Source organism: Notolabrus celidotus, chromosome 8, assembly GCF_009762535.1.
Source record: "Notolabrus celidotus isolate fNotCel1 chromosome 8, fNotCel1.pri, whole genome shotgun sequence".
In the NCBI taxonomy this organism is placed as follows: Eukaryota; Metazoa; Chordata; class Actinopteri; order Labriformes; family Labridae; genus Notolabrus; species Notolabrus celidotus.
The window spans coordinates 27,626,405-27,645,665 of record NC_048279.1 but is presented as its reverse complement, the minus strand read 5'-3'; the positions used below and the strand labels follow the sequence as shown (position 1 = coordinate 27,645,665).

At 40.2% G+C, this 19,261-nt stretch overlaps 1 protein-coding gene across 2 annotated transcripts in view; it reads left to right on the top strand.

Annotated features, from left to right (window-relative positions):
• The first annotated feature begins 5,490 nt into the window (after positions 1 to 5,490).
• The window catches only part of slit3 (slit homolog 3 (Drosophila)), a 316,661-nt gene continuing 302,890 nt past the window's right edge, over positions 5,491 to 19,261 (top strand). The window contains exons 1-2 of one of the 2 annotated variants that reach the window (XM_034690744.1): positions 5,491 to 5,676; positions 12,624 to 12,868. In XM_034690744.1, the coding sequence (XP_034546635.1) occupies positions 12,687 to 12,868 (182 nt within the window). In that variant the 5' untranslated portion in view covers positions 5,491 to 5,676; positions 12,624 to 12,686. Of the gene's footprint in view, positions 5,677 to 12,127; positions 12,869 to 19,261 lie in introns of those variants that run through there. The other variant, XM_034690743.1, reaches the window with a different exon arrangement.

Below are 19,261 nucleotides of genomic sequence, written 5' to 3'. Positions count from 1 at the left end.
AGTTATCAATTGCTTTTTCAACTGCTTTCATCACTACCCCAATACAACAAGGGGATTAAATAGGGGGTTTCTATGCTCCTTCACAAGTTTGAATAAAAAAAAATATTCAAACAGTACATTAGATGTTTTTTGGAGGAAAAATGAATGAAACATTTCTCCCTATACCTCTCTGCAACTTACATCTCAGAAGTCATATTTTGCCAGATTTCTGTCAGTATTTTTGAAAGACCCAAGCACACTTTAAGAGTATCACTAACTGAGCCTGTCCACAGACATTTGGATCTGCCCGGGCAAAATGGTGTGTGTGTGTTTTGTGTGCATCTATGTGCGTGCATGTGTGTGGGTGTGATATTCTAGTAAATTAGACCATCAATCACGCACAACATGGGAAGCAGCTAGAGAAAAAAAAAAATCCTTGCAATGAGACCAAGGCGCTGGAGCAACATGTGGCATTATTTAACTGCCCATTCAGAAACACGAGTGTGTCTGAGTGTGTTTGTGTGTTACTCTGCTTGAAAAAAGCTCCACACATTACTGGAGTATACGTTTTTGACTCTAAGGAGAAAGCAGTTCAGTAGACTTGAGGACTTTTTTGACCTGTCATCATAAAGTTAAGAGTTCATTCAGTGAAATGGTCAGGTATACTTAAAGGTAAAACTGGGCCAGTTGGAGCTGAGAGTTTAAACTAGGACTGTGGATAGTTGAGGGAGATTAGTACAACTGACAGTTAGAAGTCAATGGATGTCTAAGTGTTGGCTATTAAAGATGCTTATTCTAGAAAAAAAACTCTAGTCATAGGTTTACACCTATTAAAGTAAAATCCAAGTGTTATTGTTCCTCGAATTTAGTAGCTGGTTTGAGAAATGTTGACATTTAAAGGAAGGATACCAACAGAGACATGTTGAATAGTGAGATTTTTCTCCCTCCTATCTTTTGTGATCTTCCCCCCTTCTTTCGCTTGTGATCCCTGAAAATCAGGTGTATTTTGAAGAACTCAGAAGTCCTGTTCTAAAGTAACACCAGAGCAGAGACGTTGCACGAAGTCAACTGTAGCAGTATTAGTCAGAGTTTGGGAGATCATCTTGTTGGGTCACAGCAGCTTTTTTCACTCTTTCAATCATATCAAAAGAATCCCTGCAATTTGCTCAGAAAGTCTCCAAGTTCAGTTTGAGTAAAGTCCTGCTTCAATACAAATGTGTCCAGTTAAAAAAGGACTGTAAGCAGAGACAGAAATTGAGGAGGATTCATAAATTTCACTCCCCCAAGCTGCCGTTTTATTTTTTTCTTAGAAAGGTAAAAAATACACAAACCGTCAATACAAAAATGATGCTGGAATTTGAAAAGCGACTTCTATTTCTTACAAAATGTCCCTCATCTGAAACTAATTCAACCAGAGGATCACAAAAAATGAGGGAAATTCAGATGCCTGATACCAGCATATTGCAGAGAAAGCACACTTTCTTGAAGGTAAACTCTCACTGAATCACTACATCACACGTACTGCAAGAAAATAGTCAGTTGCAAACATGCCATAGAGAAGGTAATTCAACGGTTTATCTGTAGTCACAAGTTATGCTGCCATGTTTGCCAGAGTCTCTACTACAATGTATTTTTAAAAAGGTCCACCTTCAGTCTCTTCTGCAAGACTTTGTCTTTGAACCAGGATTTCAATTTGGACTTACAGAAAACAAAAAACAAAATATCACCCTTTCTCCAAAAATGAATGATTTCTAAAGCCTTCCAACCATGAGGTGAAAATTACAATATGCTGGAAAGTTCTTATGGGATATTTGCCCCTCAAAGCTTTTGTAAGACAAACCAATTTAGCCAAACCATAAAATATCCTGGAGAAATTTAAGGCAGTCACATTTTACCTACCTGATGATTTTACCATCCACAATTCTTTAACCCATGATGTTGAATCCAAATAGTGTGTTTTTGTTTAATCTCTCAATGTATTATATCTGAAACAGCCAAGATTGAAAAGGGCTGCAGAGACTAAATGGGCTTGTGTTTGTGACGCGTCTTGCCATAAATCAAAATCAAAGTCCAAGGAAAGTTTTCTATTTATGAACAAAACTCTCAAAATAATTCAATACCAAAAAAGATAGAAATAAACGATAATAATGACGATGACTGTCAAAAAAAAAATATTCAACACCACTCACCCTCTTTGTATGGCTCCCACCACCCAACTGAACAGGTAGATTAAAGGTAAACCTCACCCATGAACCCAAAACCGGTGAAGTATCTGATATTCAACCACATTAGATTAAGTATATGTTGCTAGTCTGTGTTGTTTAAAATAAGTCCAGGGACCCACAAGAATGAGTTACAATAGTAGGCTCCAGAAGTCTCTAGGAAGGGCCTAAAAAAGATCACCTTTGACATAGGCAAATATATGGTTGACAGTGACAGCTGACGTCTTTGTCAATACTCAGAACAAGGCGTCCATAAAAAGGAGTCAAATAGCAGCTAACTTGAAACTTGTGTTGAAGAGCCCATATATGTACATGTTTGGAGGACACCCTCATTCTAATTTGAGTGCACCTTCGTAGTATTTAAGCCAGAACGTGGAGACAGAAGGGAGGCGACTTCATCTGGCCGGTCGTCCTCCAAGCAGTCGCGATGCTTGTTACTGATGCTGATGCTGTTTGATTGTAATAAATCTGATTACTATCCAAGATGGCCAGTGTCACGAAGTTCATTCTACATCTACACATCACGGGCTGTTAAGATACGACACCGGAAAAGAAGTCAACCATAAAAAGGAAATAATCATGATTAACAAATAAGACATGAAAATCAACACTATGGCCCCTACAATATCTAAATCATCTGTTTCGAAGTGCTTGCTAGTTTTCCTCATCAAGCAGGGAGAGCGGAAGTTCAGTTTAGTAGACACATTTTCTACACCAAATTGAAGATATATGACTTTATAGTGTATATCGTGTTCTCACAACAAGTTTCTGCTTCAAGTAAATGTGCAGTAATGTGTTAATGCAACATAAGTTGTTTGCTGTTCTACAAAACAAGCTTATCCTTGGCACCAACATTGGCATTGGGTGTAAAACATGTGCTCTATTATCAGCCAATATAAATGTAATTCATGAGGTTGGACTGAACTGGAAGAAGTTTTGGTCTTCTGCATGTGTGAGACAGGCTCGGTCAACAGAGGGGAAATTATGTATGACAGCCTGATATTAGAGAAGGCTTTTCAGTATCTGTGTGTGTGTGCAGTGAAGCATGCAGCTGTTACTCCGGTCACTTGCCTGGTAAAGCACCACAGAAAGACGATAATTGGTAGCACACTGTCTCTCAGTCCATAAAAATACACAGATGGGGACAAGAGACATGAAGAGTGAGAAAGGGATAATGGAAAGGAAGAAAGAAATAAAAGGCGAGTGTGGCGATGAGAGGCAGAATGACAGGAAGGAAATGGGAGGAAGCTGGAGAGATTAAAAGCCGAGAGAATTAGACGAAGGGTTGAAAAGGGCAACCGAGGGATGGCAAACAAAAAAGTGAGGAAAGAAGTTTTTAAAAAAAGAGGGTGGCAGCAGTTCTGTGGTGTGAGAAGTCCAGTGTTTGCCAGCTTGGTTCACTTCACGAATACTTAGTGTCTCATTTTGTAAAGCAGTCTGCGTGTTTTTGGTTTTTCTGCTTAATTCACAGAAATGCAGCAGGGACTCTGGGAGAAAATGCTCAAGATGGGATCATGAATCAAAGATCCTTTGCTAAATTTCAAAACCCTCAACCTCAGAAGTTAATGACATGCATCTTATCCCAGTGAGCCCAAACAAAGCCGTCACAGAGCGGTTTCATACACTCATAAGCAGCGGTTTGCGAAAGGAAAAAAGGAGGATTGCTTCTTTAGATTTGAGTGTTTCAATCTGTTGTTTTTGTGGTGGTGAATTTCTTTTTCCAATATTTGTTTGTTCAGACATGTAAAGCTTTCAGGGAGAGGGCTTTTCCAATCCACCACTGATTTTTAGAATCCCAACATGTCTCTTGACCTCATGGAAGGAATCGGTACTTACTGGTTTATTATTGCCCTTTTGGTTAGTTTGCATATCTACTATTACAATCCCCATACAATTTAAACATATCATGGTATCATTGTAATCGTGCAAATGTCTAGATTTCATTTTTGGTGTACTTATTTCCTCACAAGGGAGATTTCACTTTGATACATCAACACAATTCACATGCGTTTATTTAGGCCAACACTTTTAACAGTGTGTGCTTATGGTCACTAAAGTTGGGCTGAACTGACTGAACAATGCAAACATCCAGTCCAACAAGGACTTTCCTTAGTGCTAGGGACGGGCAATGATTTTCGAATTTTCAAATATTCGTTCACTTTATAAAAAACGAAGAGTTAATACAAATATTTTCTCATTTTAAAAGTATAATTTTTCATCATTTTTACCGATGCCTGGTTGTAATATGGTATTCCCACTGGGCGTCTTAAAGCAGTTTTCTAATCACATTTAGTAACAGGAGGAGAAGAAGAATGCTAACTGCATTAAATAGCAAAAGAAGAAGAAAACATGAGCGACAGTCACAGTCTGAATCTCACACTACGAAACACGTATTTCCAGAGACTGAGCATGGCTGTAAAATGTAAACACGCGCTCCATCACAGAAACACTGACATAAAGATCGAGACAAACACTGTCAGTGCCCGCTACTAGCAGCACCCATAGACTGTATAAAATATGGACGTGGTATCCGTGACGTCACCCATCTGTTCCTCAGAGCTGTTTGGAAGCCAATTGACGGCGGCAGCCATATTGGAAATGCGGAACTCAACCAGGCATAGTGTGACGTAGTGTGAGCCTCCTAGCCAACAGCTATGTGTTCCCAGCTGGGAGTCAAGTCAGTCATGTCCTTATTTGGGTAAAAACTTGGAATAAAAATCACCCCCCATACAGTGTGTGCCGATAGAGAGATTAGCTTCGTAGGGCCAAGTCGTTTTTTTGAACCAGGCTGTAAACATGTTTATTAATGCTGCAAAGATTGTCTTTTTCCCATTCATGTCTATGTGGTTTCAGGTGTTTCTGCAGCCAGCCTCAAGCGGATTCTCGATGAACTGCAGTTTATAACACTTCCACATGGGCTTCATTGTTTGAGACCGGAGGATGCCGCTTGGCAGCACCTCGTCCTGCTGCTGGTTAATGCGACTGCCACACAAACGGGCCGTTAATGGGACAGGTGTGTGCGTGTGTGTGTGTGTGCGTGTGTGAGTGTGAGTGTGTGTGGGGGGTGGGGGGATAGTGGAATAATCATTGAATAGATGCCAATTATTATCGAATAGTATTTTGGCTTGAAATGTGCATCCCTTCTTAGTGCATTGTGAGGCAAGCATGGAGAACCTAGCAATAGGTGGTCACTCCACAGGTGCAACCAATCACTAATTAAGGGCTTGATTACGCACCTGTGAAGGCCACAGATTGAGTAAGAACATTACAAACACAGGATGTAGCATAAGTAGAATCTCAGATCTAGTTCTTAGTTTAAGCCACTGTGATGTAGCATTTTAAGTAGGAAGATATGTCTGCATTCGAATTGCAGTAATATTTGATCCACATTTCCACCACGACGAGAAGGAATAATGAAGTCACCGCCACAGAATACAGAATCAAAGGCTTCACCATGACCAGGTTGGACTAAAACGTAAGTCTGTTAAGATCCACTTTATTCAATGAGAACTTCTGCAACTAAGACTCCTGTCTTAATGCCTTTTTTTCTCTGTGTGAGTCCTTCCCATGCAACTCCTGACTTTATTCCTGACCACTGGACCAGACAGGACATTAAATATAGGACAGCCTTTTAAGGCACAGCACACCTATGCCCTTTAGTCCTGATAGTAGTCTCACAGAAAAGACTCCCCCAGCAAAAATGTTCCTTCAGAACCCCTGGAGAAACTGTCCTGGGTTGACACAAACAAAGAAAATTTGCATGGTCCACTAGATCCATATCACTTGTGTTATCCTGTTTCCTGGTATTTGCCGTGATCGTGATCATGTTACCAAAAAAAAAGAAGCTATGAACTCAGGGCAACAGATTTTCAACCGTCTGCTAATGGTCTTATCAGTCCCTCCAGGAAGTTGCGATTTCGCGATCGCAACTATCAACGCAAATTCAACCAATCAGCGCGATTTTTTCGCGGCCCTGCAAATTTTTACAATCAGCGCAACTTTCCTGCAAATTTGACCAATTACCTCAATCTCAGCCCCTGTACGTCATCGGTTTTGTCATCAATTTGACTTCCTTGGAACATAAACGTAAGTCCTCACTTGATCGGCACTTTTCAACAAAACATGCACAGAGAACGGGTGAAAAGAGGGGACAGCAGGCAGGACAAGTGACCATGACAACGTTATTATTTTTAGATTGAGGGGCTCAGTGTTCGCTTGGTAACCTACCTGCAGCAGGTGTGCTTTATGAACCAGCTCTCCTCACCTCCATGCATCTGTCTCATCTTCATTGATGATTTTTACCCCAGGTGGGTGTTAGTGACAAAGACACAACCGTGGGACGTCTGTTTACTATTTGATGTTTGACTTTGTTGCCGTGGTTACCGTAAAAAGCTCTGCATCTACAGCTTGATTTAATCCAGTTTGGTGATACATCAGACACATTCAGTAAGTTTTGATCGACTCCTTGTCATCAAAGATGCAGATTAATTTCAGAGTGCCGTGAACTGACTGTGCATCAGTCGCTGCGAGGTGCATTCAGGGACCGTCGTAAATGTGCAATACAGTCCTTTCATGGCATTTTTCTGTGAATCAAGAGAATCAAAATAAAGTTAGTGGCCACATCAAGAATGCTTTCTAAAAACAATTGTAATTTAGCATATTTACTTGCCCCTGAGATGTTATTGGGGGAAAAAAGCAAAAAAACTTTCACCGCAATTTTTTCAAAAAGCTGTCGCAAATTCAGGCTTTTTGTGCCGCAACAATCACAAAAAAATCCCGCGAAATCCTGGAGGGACTGTCTTATAATAATTATCGTGTTTATCATTTACGATCCAGCTTTTACACAATCGACAGACCAAGTTAGTTATTTCATTTTCCTTCCGACAATCATGGGCAGGAACATTTCAGCGTTACACCATTGTTGTTTGAGTGTTGAAAATGAGATCAGTGTGACTTATGTGTGTGGTTCTCTCTGTGCTTTATCCTCCTCTGTATCTTTCTTTTCTTTGTTTTATTGTTTCCTCTCCTCTTAATCTTTGCATCTTGTATTCAGTTTACTATAAATACTGTCTCTCCTCTATTCATTTCAAGGATTTGCAACACATGGAGATAAAGCATCACCAGATGTTTCCACAAACTAATTCCTCCTGATTTTATGCAGACATATGTGTACTCTCATGTCCTTGTAGTTTTTCTCTTCCCTGACTCATTGATATGATACTTAATGAGTTTGAATTTGTCCCTGTTTGTTAGTTTTGAAAGACAGTCTTTTTTCAAAAAAAAAAAAAACGAGCCTTGGATGACTAGCATATAGGCTGACAGTACGCCACTGTCTTATCATTGAGCACATAGCCTCAATGTAATTTTGATTTTGTATTGGTTGTATATAATGGACAATGTGCCTTCATTTCTGCCCAATGTGAATGTCAAAGATCCCTCAGGTTGGTACTGTCCACAGCAGGGCAGATTCCTGTGTTGGTTTCAGGCAGACATGCATGGCTATGGAAAGCTCAATGACTCAGTGTTGGTGTCTGCTATGTTTTTTTCTCTAGCTGTTTCTCCTCTACTCTGCTAATCCAGTAAAGACTGATGCAGGAGCTGCATTTGTCAACAGAGCTGTCAATCATCTTCTTCAAAACTGATCTTTTCAGAAAAATAAACATTTGAAATAAATCAAGAACAATTTATAATGACAGAAAGCATGTTTAAGAAAAAATTTGACGCGTATTTTAGTAGTCAACAGTTTGACCAATGCTCCCTCTGTTAATATGAACCCGGCAGGGTTTCTGATCTATACTTTAGCCAGTCAGCAGGGGGAGCTCTAAATATTTTGGCTCTACAGTCAGTGAAAACTTAAAACATCCAATTTAATATATTCACTATTCTAGAAAATGTAATATACAATTCCCTCTTCTTCAAATTAAAGTTTAATCTCAACTTGGAGATGTACAAGAAGAACACAGTCTGAATATTACACTTTATATCGATATGCACTGACTGACAAGATTGCTAATTCCTAAAGCTAAAACAAATAAACGTTTTTTTTAATTTCAATTTTATAAAATATAAACCATTTTATTAGATTTGTGATTGTTTTGTTCAATTGGGACAATTTTGGTAGCTATCATGCTTGTTCTCTGTGTCCCACAGAACTGAAAAAAAAAAAAAAGTTTAAAAGTAAAAACATGCTCCAAAAACAAGCTAACACTTGTTAGTATCTAACATTTCAAATAAACACAATGTGCACTGCTGCTGAAACTGTTGACTGATTGTTTTACGTAAGCTCCAGGTTTTTCTTAGCTAACAAGGCTTGATGGTGATAGCCTCAAAACAACATACAACTCAAATCTTTCAATTAAAAGGTTCTATCAGACTTTTCCCTAATGGAAATAAATAGTGGCCACTTAACATCGTCTGTTTGTTCCAGAATGCTAATGCTTTCCATTTGTGTTGTACTTCCTGTTAAGCTGCTTGCATAATATTTTAGTGCTCGAGAGTGCCACATAAGCTCTGGGTGGTGATAACAGAGATCCAAACCCAGGTGGCTGAAATGGATTTTCTCCACAGTGCAGCCGGGCTCATGCTCCTTGAAAGGCTGCTCTCTCCTGTGCCTCCACAGGCATGGCCAGCAGGGAGGAAACCTCGGGGCAGACCCAGGAAGCTCTGGGGGGATTTAATTTCCCCATAAGGCAGCGGGCACCTGGGGATCCCCCCCGGCAGGAGCTGCCGTTGGCTGCTGTGGAAATGATCTGTGCTGCTCTGCTCTCCCTGCTGCAGCCATCGATCTGACACGAAACGGAAAAACTGTTTGAAAGCAGCGTTATTTTCCTCTGTTCCTTTAACTGTGAAGGGGGCTGAGTGCGACATTTTAATACGTTAACCTCTGACGACTCTGTAAGAAAGAAATCTAGATGAAAGTTTTATATTGGAGCGCATATCTTAAGAAACAGCCTCAACATTTTTATGAAGCTGCATAAATACTTGTCATACAGGTGTCAAAAAAACTTACACTTTCAAACTGTGTGCAGTGTCATTTAAAGCTGTTAAATAGATGTATTTTTGTGCAGCTATGATAAAGGCAGGATCATATGTTATTTGTTTTACATTATAAATATGTGGTTAACAACAAAACATAAAGGGTGATTCAAAAATTTGAGTTACCCGGGACACAAACCTAGTTTCCCTTATTAAAGTCCTGTGCTTGTTTGACTAATCCAGACCTCCTCTCTTCCTGGACTTTCTCACTCTTTACATTACGTTCCATGACAGGTTTGATTTCCAGACACTGCCATTAAGCTCTGCGGAGAGCAAAGATTTTCATAGATGGAGAAGCACCACAAACTTTTTGAAACATCATGTCGGTCCATCACGTTTGAGTCTGGGCATGTCGTAAATCATCTATTTACTGGAGTTTTTCTGTTTGCATCACTTCCATCTGAGTATTATGGATCATTAATTTGCTTCAGTTTTTAGTATTTGCTGCCTTTGTGCTATTTCTTATGTGAGTTGTGCTGCATTTGTTTTTTTTAATTTAGTCAGATAATCTTTTAAAATCCATCACTTCTTGATGCCTCCAAGCCGTGTCTCTTACAAAAAGCAAGCATGGAAGACAGAAAGTGAATTCTTAGCCAGTCCTTTTGTTGAAACCAAAAACCACAAACCTTTGTTTTTTTCATCCTCTTATGTTATTGTAACATCGTATTGGACGATGAGTCACCAGTCTCTTAACTTCCTATTTTACCTCCAAGGAAATAGAAGAGAATAAATGGAGGAGAAAGTAAACAACCCACCTCATTCACACTGATGCCAGCGATTTCCAAAACTGCTCACTTCTCTAGCTGCTCTCCCACGAGTTGCTTCTCTACAGTCTTCACCGCGACAGTCATAGGTTTTGGTAAAACATTGATGGCCTCTGGGCTGAATTGATGTAGCTCAAATGATCAGCAAATCAGGGGGGCGTGCCAAGACACCTGTCACTCCTTTACACTATGTGAATGGAGGAGGATGCAACAGATTTATTGGGCTCAGCTGCTACCCTACGTTTCATTAAAACAACCAGTTTTAAATTATTTGATGAATGTTTTTGTCATCTTTATTGTCAAAGGAAGGGAGGGCTTGGCTCTGCTAGCCCAATTATACAAGCCATCCCTGCTCTTATCTGACTTCACATATATGCACAGTAGAAGACTGGCACCACTGAAGACAGAACATGCATAACTGACTGACTATAAATCAATCTGTACCCGGAAATGAATCAACCTGCTCAGCAGACATGTCTGACATTAAAGAAGAGTGAGTGGTTCATTGATTTGATATCCTTAATTAAAAATATTGACAAAATAAAAGTGTAATAAGTAGATGAAGCATAAAAAGCAACATAGAATATGTAAATCAAATCTTAACCATATCAGATACAATAGATATAATACTAAACACAATGCAAACAGTACATGTTCAAAAAAGAGATGAATAGAGTTTACTGCTATAAGATAAGATACTCCTTTATTCTACCCACAACGGGGAAATTCATGGAGTTACAGCAGCAAACAAGAAGGTGTACAGTACAAGAATATATATATATGTGCATATATAGTATAGTATAGTATAGTGTTCTTTCAAAAACTGAAGCCAAAATCAGTGTCAGTCAGAGAAAATGAATTCATAATTTTCTATACATTCAGCCAGCTATCAGTCTTTCCTCTGCTCTCCTCCTATTGACTGTTCAAACTGTTCCAGGAATCCACCTCACAGATTGTTACACACAACAAACACTAAAGACCATTTGCCTAACAAGGGATGCTTTTCTAAACACCAGAATGTATTCTTCAACTTACAAATCTAATTAATTAGAGTGTGTTATTCCGAACTGAGCAGACATTAAATTGGCCAGAGTCTGGTTATTGTGAGTTCCCAACAGACAGAAAACTGATGTTCTAATTAGCTCTAGTAAGAGGATGAAAGAGAAAATATGCCACTTTTGGTTCCACCATTTGTGAACTGTCATTGTAGATTAACAGACTTTTCATATTTTTGAAAATGTGAAAGTAATTGCCCAAATAAATTGAATTAATTTAGAGGACAGTGATTTAATGAGAGGTGAAAATAATCAGTCTTGCTTTGAGTTTATGAAAGTTCTCTCTTCTACCAACAGAGGGCAGCAGCACTACTGCAAGCTACAGGAGGGAAGACACTGTCAGGCCAAGAGAAATGTTGGAGCTGAGGGAGAAAACCTGAAGAGTTCAAAGGAACCTTTAAAACAGATATCACCAAATAATCCGTAATATTCACCTCAATTTAAATTCAGATGTATGCCAAGTACATTTCTGTCACCTTAAATCTTCTTTTTATTCTTCAAATCAAACAAAACAAGAGTTTAATCTTAGCTTTGATGCTGTCTCACGCCATTGTGGACTTCACAGCATTTCCCAGCACAATAGAAGATAGATTAAGTTTAATTACACTCCTTACAAAGTGTGATTGATCTCTCAGACAGCATGTTTGTGTCAGCTGCTGTTGCAGCATTAATCACTGACGCCCCACAAACACAGACTCCCCAGGGATGATGCATTGGAGATGGCTCATAAAAGACATGGCTTAAAACCAATATTTGATCACAAAGTAAATCATTAAGATGATCTATGGGGCCGTGACAAAAGAGGACGAGTTACTGGGAAATTAGCTGAAATATTTACTGTAATATGTCACTGTTAAAAAGGAGCTGAGAGTTTGGAGATTGTATCCCAATGTGTGGGAAAGTAGCAGAGTTTACACATCAGAGAGAGTATTTTGAGAGGGGGAGATAAGGAAAGAGTGAAAGTTTGAGGAGCTCTCACTCCTTTTTTTTCTTGTGACATCAACACAGAGGGAGAGAGGGGGAGAGAGAGAGGATTTGGGGGGAAACCTAAGTACAAATCTGTCTGCCTCTCACTCATACAACCTCCAGGCGTACCAGTCTGAGTTGCGCGTCTGCGCTCTCAACTTTTTTGTGTGCCTGATTACAACTCCTCTGCAACTCTCACTTTTTCACTCTCCGGCAGCAAAGGGATGTTCTCTGGAAGGAGGAGGAGGAGGTTACACCCGTGCTGAACATTTCACCTTGGGACGTTTGGGAGTCAGGCTGATAACTTCTTCCCGGAGAGTTTGTGAATGGGGGTGACTTTTACGCATCGATTTGAGTGACGCACAGCGAGGTTTTTCAGAAGGACAAACTTTTTTTAAATCCACACATCACTTTTTTTTTTTTCAATTATCTTCGTTTTCTTCCAAGGGATCGTTTTATGGAGGATCTCGCAGATCGATTCTCTTGAGAGAACTTTCGTAAACTTCAGCAGCGAACTTCTATATCACTTTTTTTTTTCTTCTTTTAACTTTAACTTCTCGAGCAACCTCTCTTGACCTTTCACGGGATCCTTACTTCCACAGCATCTACCTTTCCCCCCGCGGATTTCAATTATCATCGCTTGGGAAGTAATCTAAGTGGATACCATGCCTCCGGAGAAGCGTGCTGCGCTGTGCCGGTTTGGGGCTTTGGCTCTGGCGCTGCTGCTGTGCGCTGCCTCGGTGACTGGATGCCCGCACAAGTGCAGCTGCTCCGGGTCGCATGTGGACTGCCAGGGTCTCGGTTTGAAGACCGTGCCAAAGGGAATACCGAGGAATGCTGAGCGCCTGTAAGTGATAATTCACGACAGTTGAAACCACTGTTATTGTTTTACCGTTCATGTCATTGCGCTTCTTTAGTCAGTTGTCTCTTATGTCATGATCCCCAAACTCAGCTCAGCGTGAGCAGACAGCACACTGATGGCTACATGGAAAAGTTAACATCTTGAGTGTAATGTTTTAAAAGGGGACACAAATGAAATATAAGAAGCTACTTTTTCGACTTTTACATCAATTTACTTGATTTATTTTAAAGATATTGAGTGACAACTCGATGCGTTTTAAAAGTCAAACTTCTTACTATAGATTTAAAGTTATCTCGTCTCGTTTGCTTCTGGATTTTAGAGCTATTGCATCAATTTTTGTGGCGATTAAACTAAAGTGCATGTCATCCCTGACCTGCAGTTAGTGGACTAAAGGAAAACACGTGTTTTTCTGTTACAGAGAATTTATAGTTGCTTTTATTTTGCATTTGGAGACTTAGTCTTTCAGATAGAATTACGTTTATATTGGCTCATACAGCTGAGTAACTTTTTGCCATGAGGTGGAACAAAGTCAGATACACTTACTCAACAGAAGTTGAAAAGTTAATTGAGGTAGGAAAGGGCTTTTATATTTTTTAGAGGCACTGAATCCAAATAAAGCTGACAATTAGGGGAAAAAAGAAGTCTGATATTTGTAGAATTTGTGCAATTCTACAAAACTAGGCGTAGCTTTATGACATTTACAAGTATTAAATACCCAAGCAATAACTGCAACTAATAGACTTCATAGATAGGGCACACGAAACTACCCTTAAACTCACCAGTGACCCCAGTGAGCAGAAGCAGTAAAGAAAACAGTCCTGACCCAGCTTTTAGAGCGGGTATTTAAGATTTTAAACGGGTCAAAATGAAAGGTGAGAAGAAGCAGTGAGACCCTTAAATCTTTTCATATTCTTTAATGCTCTCTCTGCAGAAAGTCTTCCCAATATTTTCCACAGTTTACACATGATCCTAAAGTTAATCCTGGATCCACAGTGATCGGTGTTAGATTCTAAACTATGATTTTACTCTTAAAGAATTACTTTCAGAGCTTTTTTCCAAACCTGTTGGCTGTTAGTCTCAAATGATATTCACTCCTAAGGCAGATATGGACCTCTGTCAGCCGCTGCTGCCACCTCTAGCCTGATCCTGACACACATACACCCCTGCAGCCACACACATGCACCCACACCTATATGCTGTGAAGGTATGGAAGCGATTATGCATGATAAGGGAGCAGCCAAAAGCTCCGCAGGGGATCGACAACAGACCTAACCCTGAGACAACAAACACAATCAGGAGGCTTCAGAGGGGGAAATGGGGGTTTGTGTGCGTTTGTGAGGATGTGGGGGGTATTTGGTGGATGTGAACATGATCAGCATTTGTGCGTGGACTTTTACTCGTCAGACATGTGTGTTTACATGTATATGTTTGTGAATGTTTAACTTTGCTTGTGTGATTGGGTTTCTTGCGTGCGGATGTGTGAGTGTGAACAACGAGGTCCATACCTCCTCACCGGGCTGCTGTGACCTCCCAGGACCTGTTTGGCTTTTACACAGCAATCCCCCGAAGACATTTACACCCTAGAAAAATAAATAATTAGAGCAGGCTGTGATGGGGAGCCAGGATAAGGGGGTCCCCTGCCTCAAGCCGGGGTCCCTGGGGTGGAATATTTGGGGTAGCAGCGCCCCCTCCTTCCCCTTTCACTCAAGAAACTATGTGTTTATGTTTCCCTGATTTATCCAGGTCAGTGTTTCAGCTGTGACTTTGGCCCAGAGTTGCTCTTTTCCTCCCTCTTTCTCTCCCTGCCTTCATCCTTCTCTCTCTCTCTGCAGATATATTTTAGGGAGTCTGAGATGGGAAACATTAAAATGGATGAGATTCCAGTTCTAAAGGTTACGGCAGATGGGAAACTTTTCAGGAAAGAGAGATGAGCATTATGGCCCTGAGCAGGGATTGTGGATTTGACTGCTGGGAGGAGGTCCATGTGGGCGACAGATTCGAGTACCAAAAATTGCCAAGATTGTTGAGTTTGGAGTAAAAATGCTTCAGAGTTAAGTTTGCCAAATTCTCTTATTGATATTCAACATTCAGTGGTGTGGAGAATATGAAAATCTCGGCGGATGACTTACAGCGTGGCGTTAAAAACCATCAAATGATCTTGAGGATTTGCCTGATCATTCATTTCAAACACCCAATATCTCTCTTTCTTTTAAATGTCACTAATGTTAAACTATTTGTCATGAGCTACAAGAGAAAACTCAGATGGAAAGCTCTTTGATGGAGCCAAACGAGTTTGAAAACATGAACTCATTAGTCCGTTACCACAAATACGTTTTCAACGTCACGCAAAAGATTCGTGTCACTTTTGTTATGACAATGTCAATATTGGGGCTTACATGAGCAGTTTTCATGGCAACAAAATTTGGCAATAGGATTCATAATTGACCTCAGAGTCATGAATATATCTAAATTTATTGAATCTGTTTTTTTTTCTCTGAAGTTTCCTGGCAGAGAGAAATATACAAATGTCGCAATGTTGAGGTAACTGGCTGGACACTGGTATGCATCAATTTGGCCAGCAGAGCAGAGCACTTGGAGAAGCTGTCTTGAAAGATAATTTTTTTTGGTCTCAAATGCTCAAACTATGTACTCTTGAATGCTGTCTCTCTATGAAGGTTGTAGTAGCTTGGATTCAAAACGTGTGCATTGGAATCCAATGATGACTGAAAATCCTTGCAAAACAAACGTCAAAATATGCATCAGATCCTCAGTTTGGTCCAAATACTTGTTGCTATGTTCACATTGAGTTTTTGTTCCAACTGTAGTTTTTTGTATCATGTGGTTTCTCTGCAAACCTGACCGGCAAACGATTCCTCAGGGACTCAACATTTTGCAGACATGTTCAGTTACATACTGAGAAATTCATTGAGCACAGTTCTCTCTCCACCAATAGTAGTCTAACCGCACCAGAATACTATGCAACAAAACCACAAAACATGTGGCGTTCGAGTAAGAGACATGACTCCAGCCTTATCTTGGGTGGAAAATCTTTTTCGACTACAGCTCCACTGCTCGCTTTATCACTCTCCGGAGCCACATGCACCGAATCAAACCAATTCAGACAGGCTCTGTGGAGGTTTCTGAAAACAAATGGAGAAAATCACTGTTCAGTCAAAGAGAACTACCCGACAAAGATTAAGGGGGATCTGGTGCTACAATGAAGTTACGTACAAGGCTTCATGATGAAAGAAACCTCAGGATATACTTGTTTGTAACGTTGAAAAAAGAGTAAGCCAGCTGAGATGGAAAGAAATCAATCAAAATGGAAACATGTTGGCACTGTAAAGTTTGAAAAATCTCCTTTTAAATTTCAAGTCTCAGCTTTCTCTCTTCATTAAACAGTTTATAACCTTAAATCCAGTTCACTTCCTCTGGCTCAACAAGTAAAAGGAGGGGGTAACATTCAGCGCCCACCTGTCATAACTGCTGCATGAATCTCTTAAAGAGCCCCGTTTTCCTCACTATTGTAAACAGAACATTTAGAAAGGTTAACGAGAGAAAAACACTGGTGGCCTCATCTGTTCACTCAACACCCACACACACACCCACACATTAACACACATACACTCACAGGCAGCCTCGCAGATTACCTCAGGCCAGTCAATTCCGTAATGTCCTCCTTGGGAAGCCACTTGAGACCTCATTTGCATCTAATTTGAGTGGAGGACTTACTTGGGGAGGGGAGAGGCTTAACAGGCTTAACGATGCTGGCTAAAGTGAATTGGAAAACAGGGGGACGGCTTTTCTCTCCTGTGTCCAATTCACACCTGCCCTACAGGGATTGCATAGACACACAAACCCTGGAGTGTTGATTTTTGGAGGCGCAAATTCCAAACTGTTGCCCCAACTGCTGGGAAGTGGAGAAATTGGACTCTGGGAACTCTATAGGGAGCAATCATGAAAAATATGAGTTTAAAAGAGTGAATATTTATGCTCTATGAGACATCTGTGCTTCTGTGTTTGTTTAATTGATTACACTTTTATGTATATAGTATGTTCAGTTTGACCGATACCAGATTTTTTAGACTGATATTTCAAGACCTCCTTGAATTATCCCACTTTAGTGTGTCTATAAAGTCCAACAGATCCAGGATTTTTTAGACTGGTATCAGCTCTGGGGGACAAATATTAGGGGTTTACTGATATGTCGTCATTACAGTGAAAATCTTGGCTGGAACGGAAACAGACATTTTCTATCTGAGTCTCTTTTAAACATGAACTCCTGACATTTTTTAGATTATTTCAGGACTTATTGGCTTTGATACATTCAGCCACTTGTCATTTCCCATGTGTTCTGGAAAACCTGGAAAAAACTTGACCAGTTTTCCAGTCATGGTTAAGCAAAATGTCCACAACAATCACAACAATCTTTTGCTGTTCTGGGAAGTTTTTGAACATTCTCCAAATTTCATATCTTAGTTTTCCGAGACAGACAACATTGTCATCTAAAAGGGATAGATTATTTAAATAATCATAACAAACAGGGGCGTGTCCAGAACTTTTTGACCGGGGTGGCCCAACTGAGACTCTCACATAAGCAGGGGTGGCAAGTGCATTTAAAAATAAATAACATTTCCCTTTCTGTTCTCAAAACCTACTTTCATTAAAGTATTAAACTGTTGTTATATTCTTTTTGACTTTAAAAAAAAAACATGACAAAGTGGCATAAATCTTCTAAGTTTAATTCTTTAAGGACTTACAAAAGATGCTTTTTGAAAGTCACATTTGGGGGTACTAATAAAAAATTCTACAGTCAGCCTTTCAACTCATCCCAAATTATAGATTTTAACAGAAACCCCACATTTGACAAGGCAAACAGTCAATCATAGTTTAAGATTTTGGGGTGGCCCCTGGGGTGGCCAATTGGATATCAAGGGGTGCCAGTGCCATTCTTGGCCACCCCTCTGGACACGCCACTGATAACAAATAGTGACAAAAGTTTTTGAACACTAGTAATAAGAATAGGCCACCCCAGAGGCTACACCCCTGCAGGCTGGATGTCATCAAGCTGACGCTACAACTGTAGTAGTCAAAACTTCAAACAATGTGAGAAATGTAAAATCACGAGTCAGTGCTGGCTGTCAAATGTAGTTTTCATTGGGTTTATAGATTAATGTAGCTTTCTTCTTGTCTCGTTTTAAGAAGTTGAATGAAGTTCAATTGGTTAGCATGTTTGGTTCAATTGCAAAAGTTGACATGCTAGCTACGTTTTTAGTATGTTTGTTAGGCACCCAGTCTTCATAAATGGGCTACACATGATTAAGTCAAGTCAATTAAATCATACATATGCCTTCACTATAAGTTTACACGTGTAGTGTGCTTTCAGTTGAATGAGTTCACACTGAAAGCAGCTAACAGTCTGAGCCAATTTTACACAAACTAATCCAGAATTTAACTGCCTATTTTTCTCTTCCCGCGCTAACAGCACTTTGAAAAATTTTGGCATGTGTTTTATGAGTAACACCTTCTCTCATTTCTCCAGGTTCTTCTTGGCACTCGTTCTTCTGTTCTTGTTATTTCTCTTCCCAGACACATCTTTACACCAGTTTTGTTTCTCTTTCCTTCATCTGATGTCATTTCGCCCCCATCCCTCTATCCACCTTTTTTCCTTGTGTTATTTTCACTGTTTTTTTTCCCTCTCTTGCCTCTGTTTTTCACCATGCTTTCTCTGACCTCCACCTCCCCCTCTCCAACACACACTTCCACACACCTTCAGTTTGCCAGCAGCATCTCTCCAGTAGAGTTTTCACAGCTCCCATTTCCCATCAGCGTGCCAACCTACCACGGAGAGCTCAACAATAGGACCTTGCGAGTGTGTGTATGATGTGTGTTAGTGTGTGTGTGTGTGTGTGTGTATGCAAGCAAGCACTGGTGAGTGTTCCAGCCCCAGTTTCTGGCTCTTATCAAAGCTTGGTGTTGATTGGTCAGTGGACGCTGTAACCACCACACCCTCAGCTGTGGAACTGCATTCCATGGTGGGACTGGAATCTTTGTGTGTGTGTGTGTGTGTGTGTGTGTTTGTGTGTGTGTGTGTGTGTAAAACTTTGATGCTAACCTGTGCATGAAGCAGAGCCGCTAATTTGTGCTGACACAGTTCCTGTCCCCTAGATTTAAAATTATTTGATGGAATCAAAACCAATCTGTAATCACAGCAGGACTGTGGTGTTCATGGGTTCTGGCCCGCAGCTCCTTTGACTTGTGGCTCAAGCGTTCACTTGAAGTCGGCACAAATAATATTGTGTTGTTTACGACTGCTTGCCACAGCTAAAATGTCTCTATAGTCAAAGATGTAGTTGTGATAATTCCCACAAATCAATT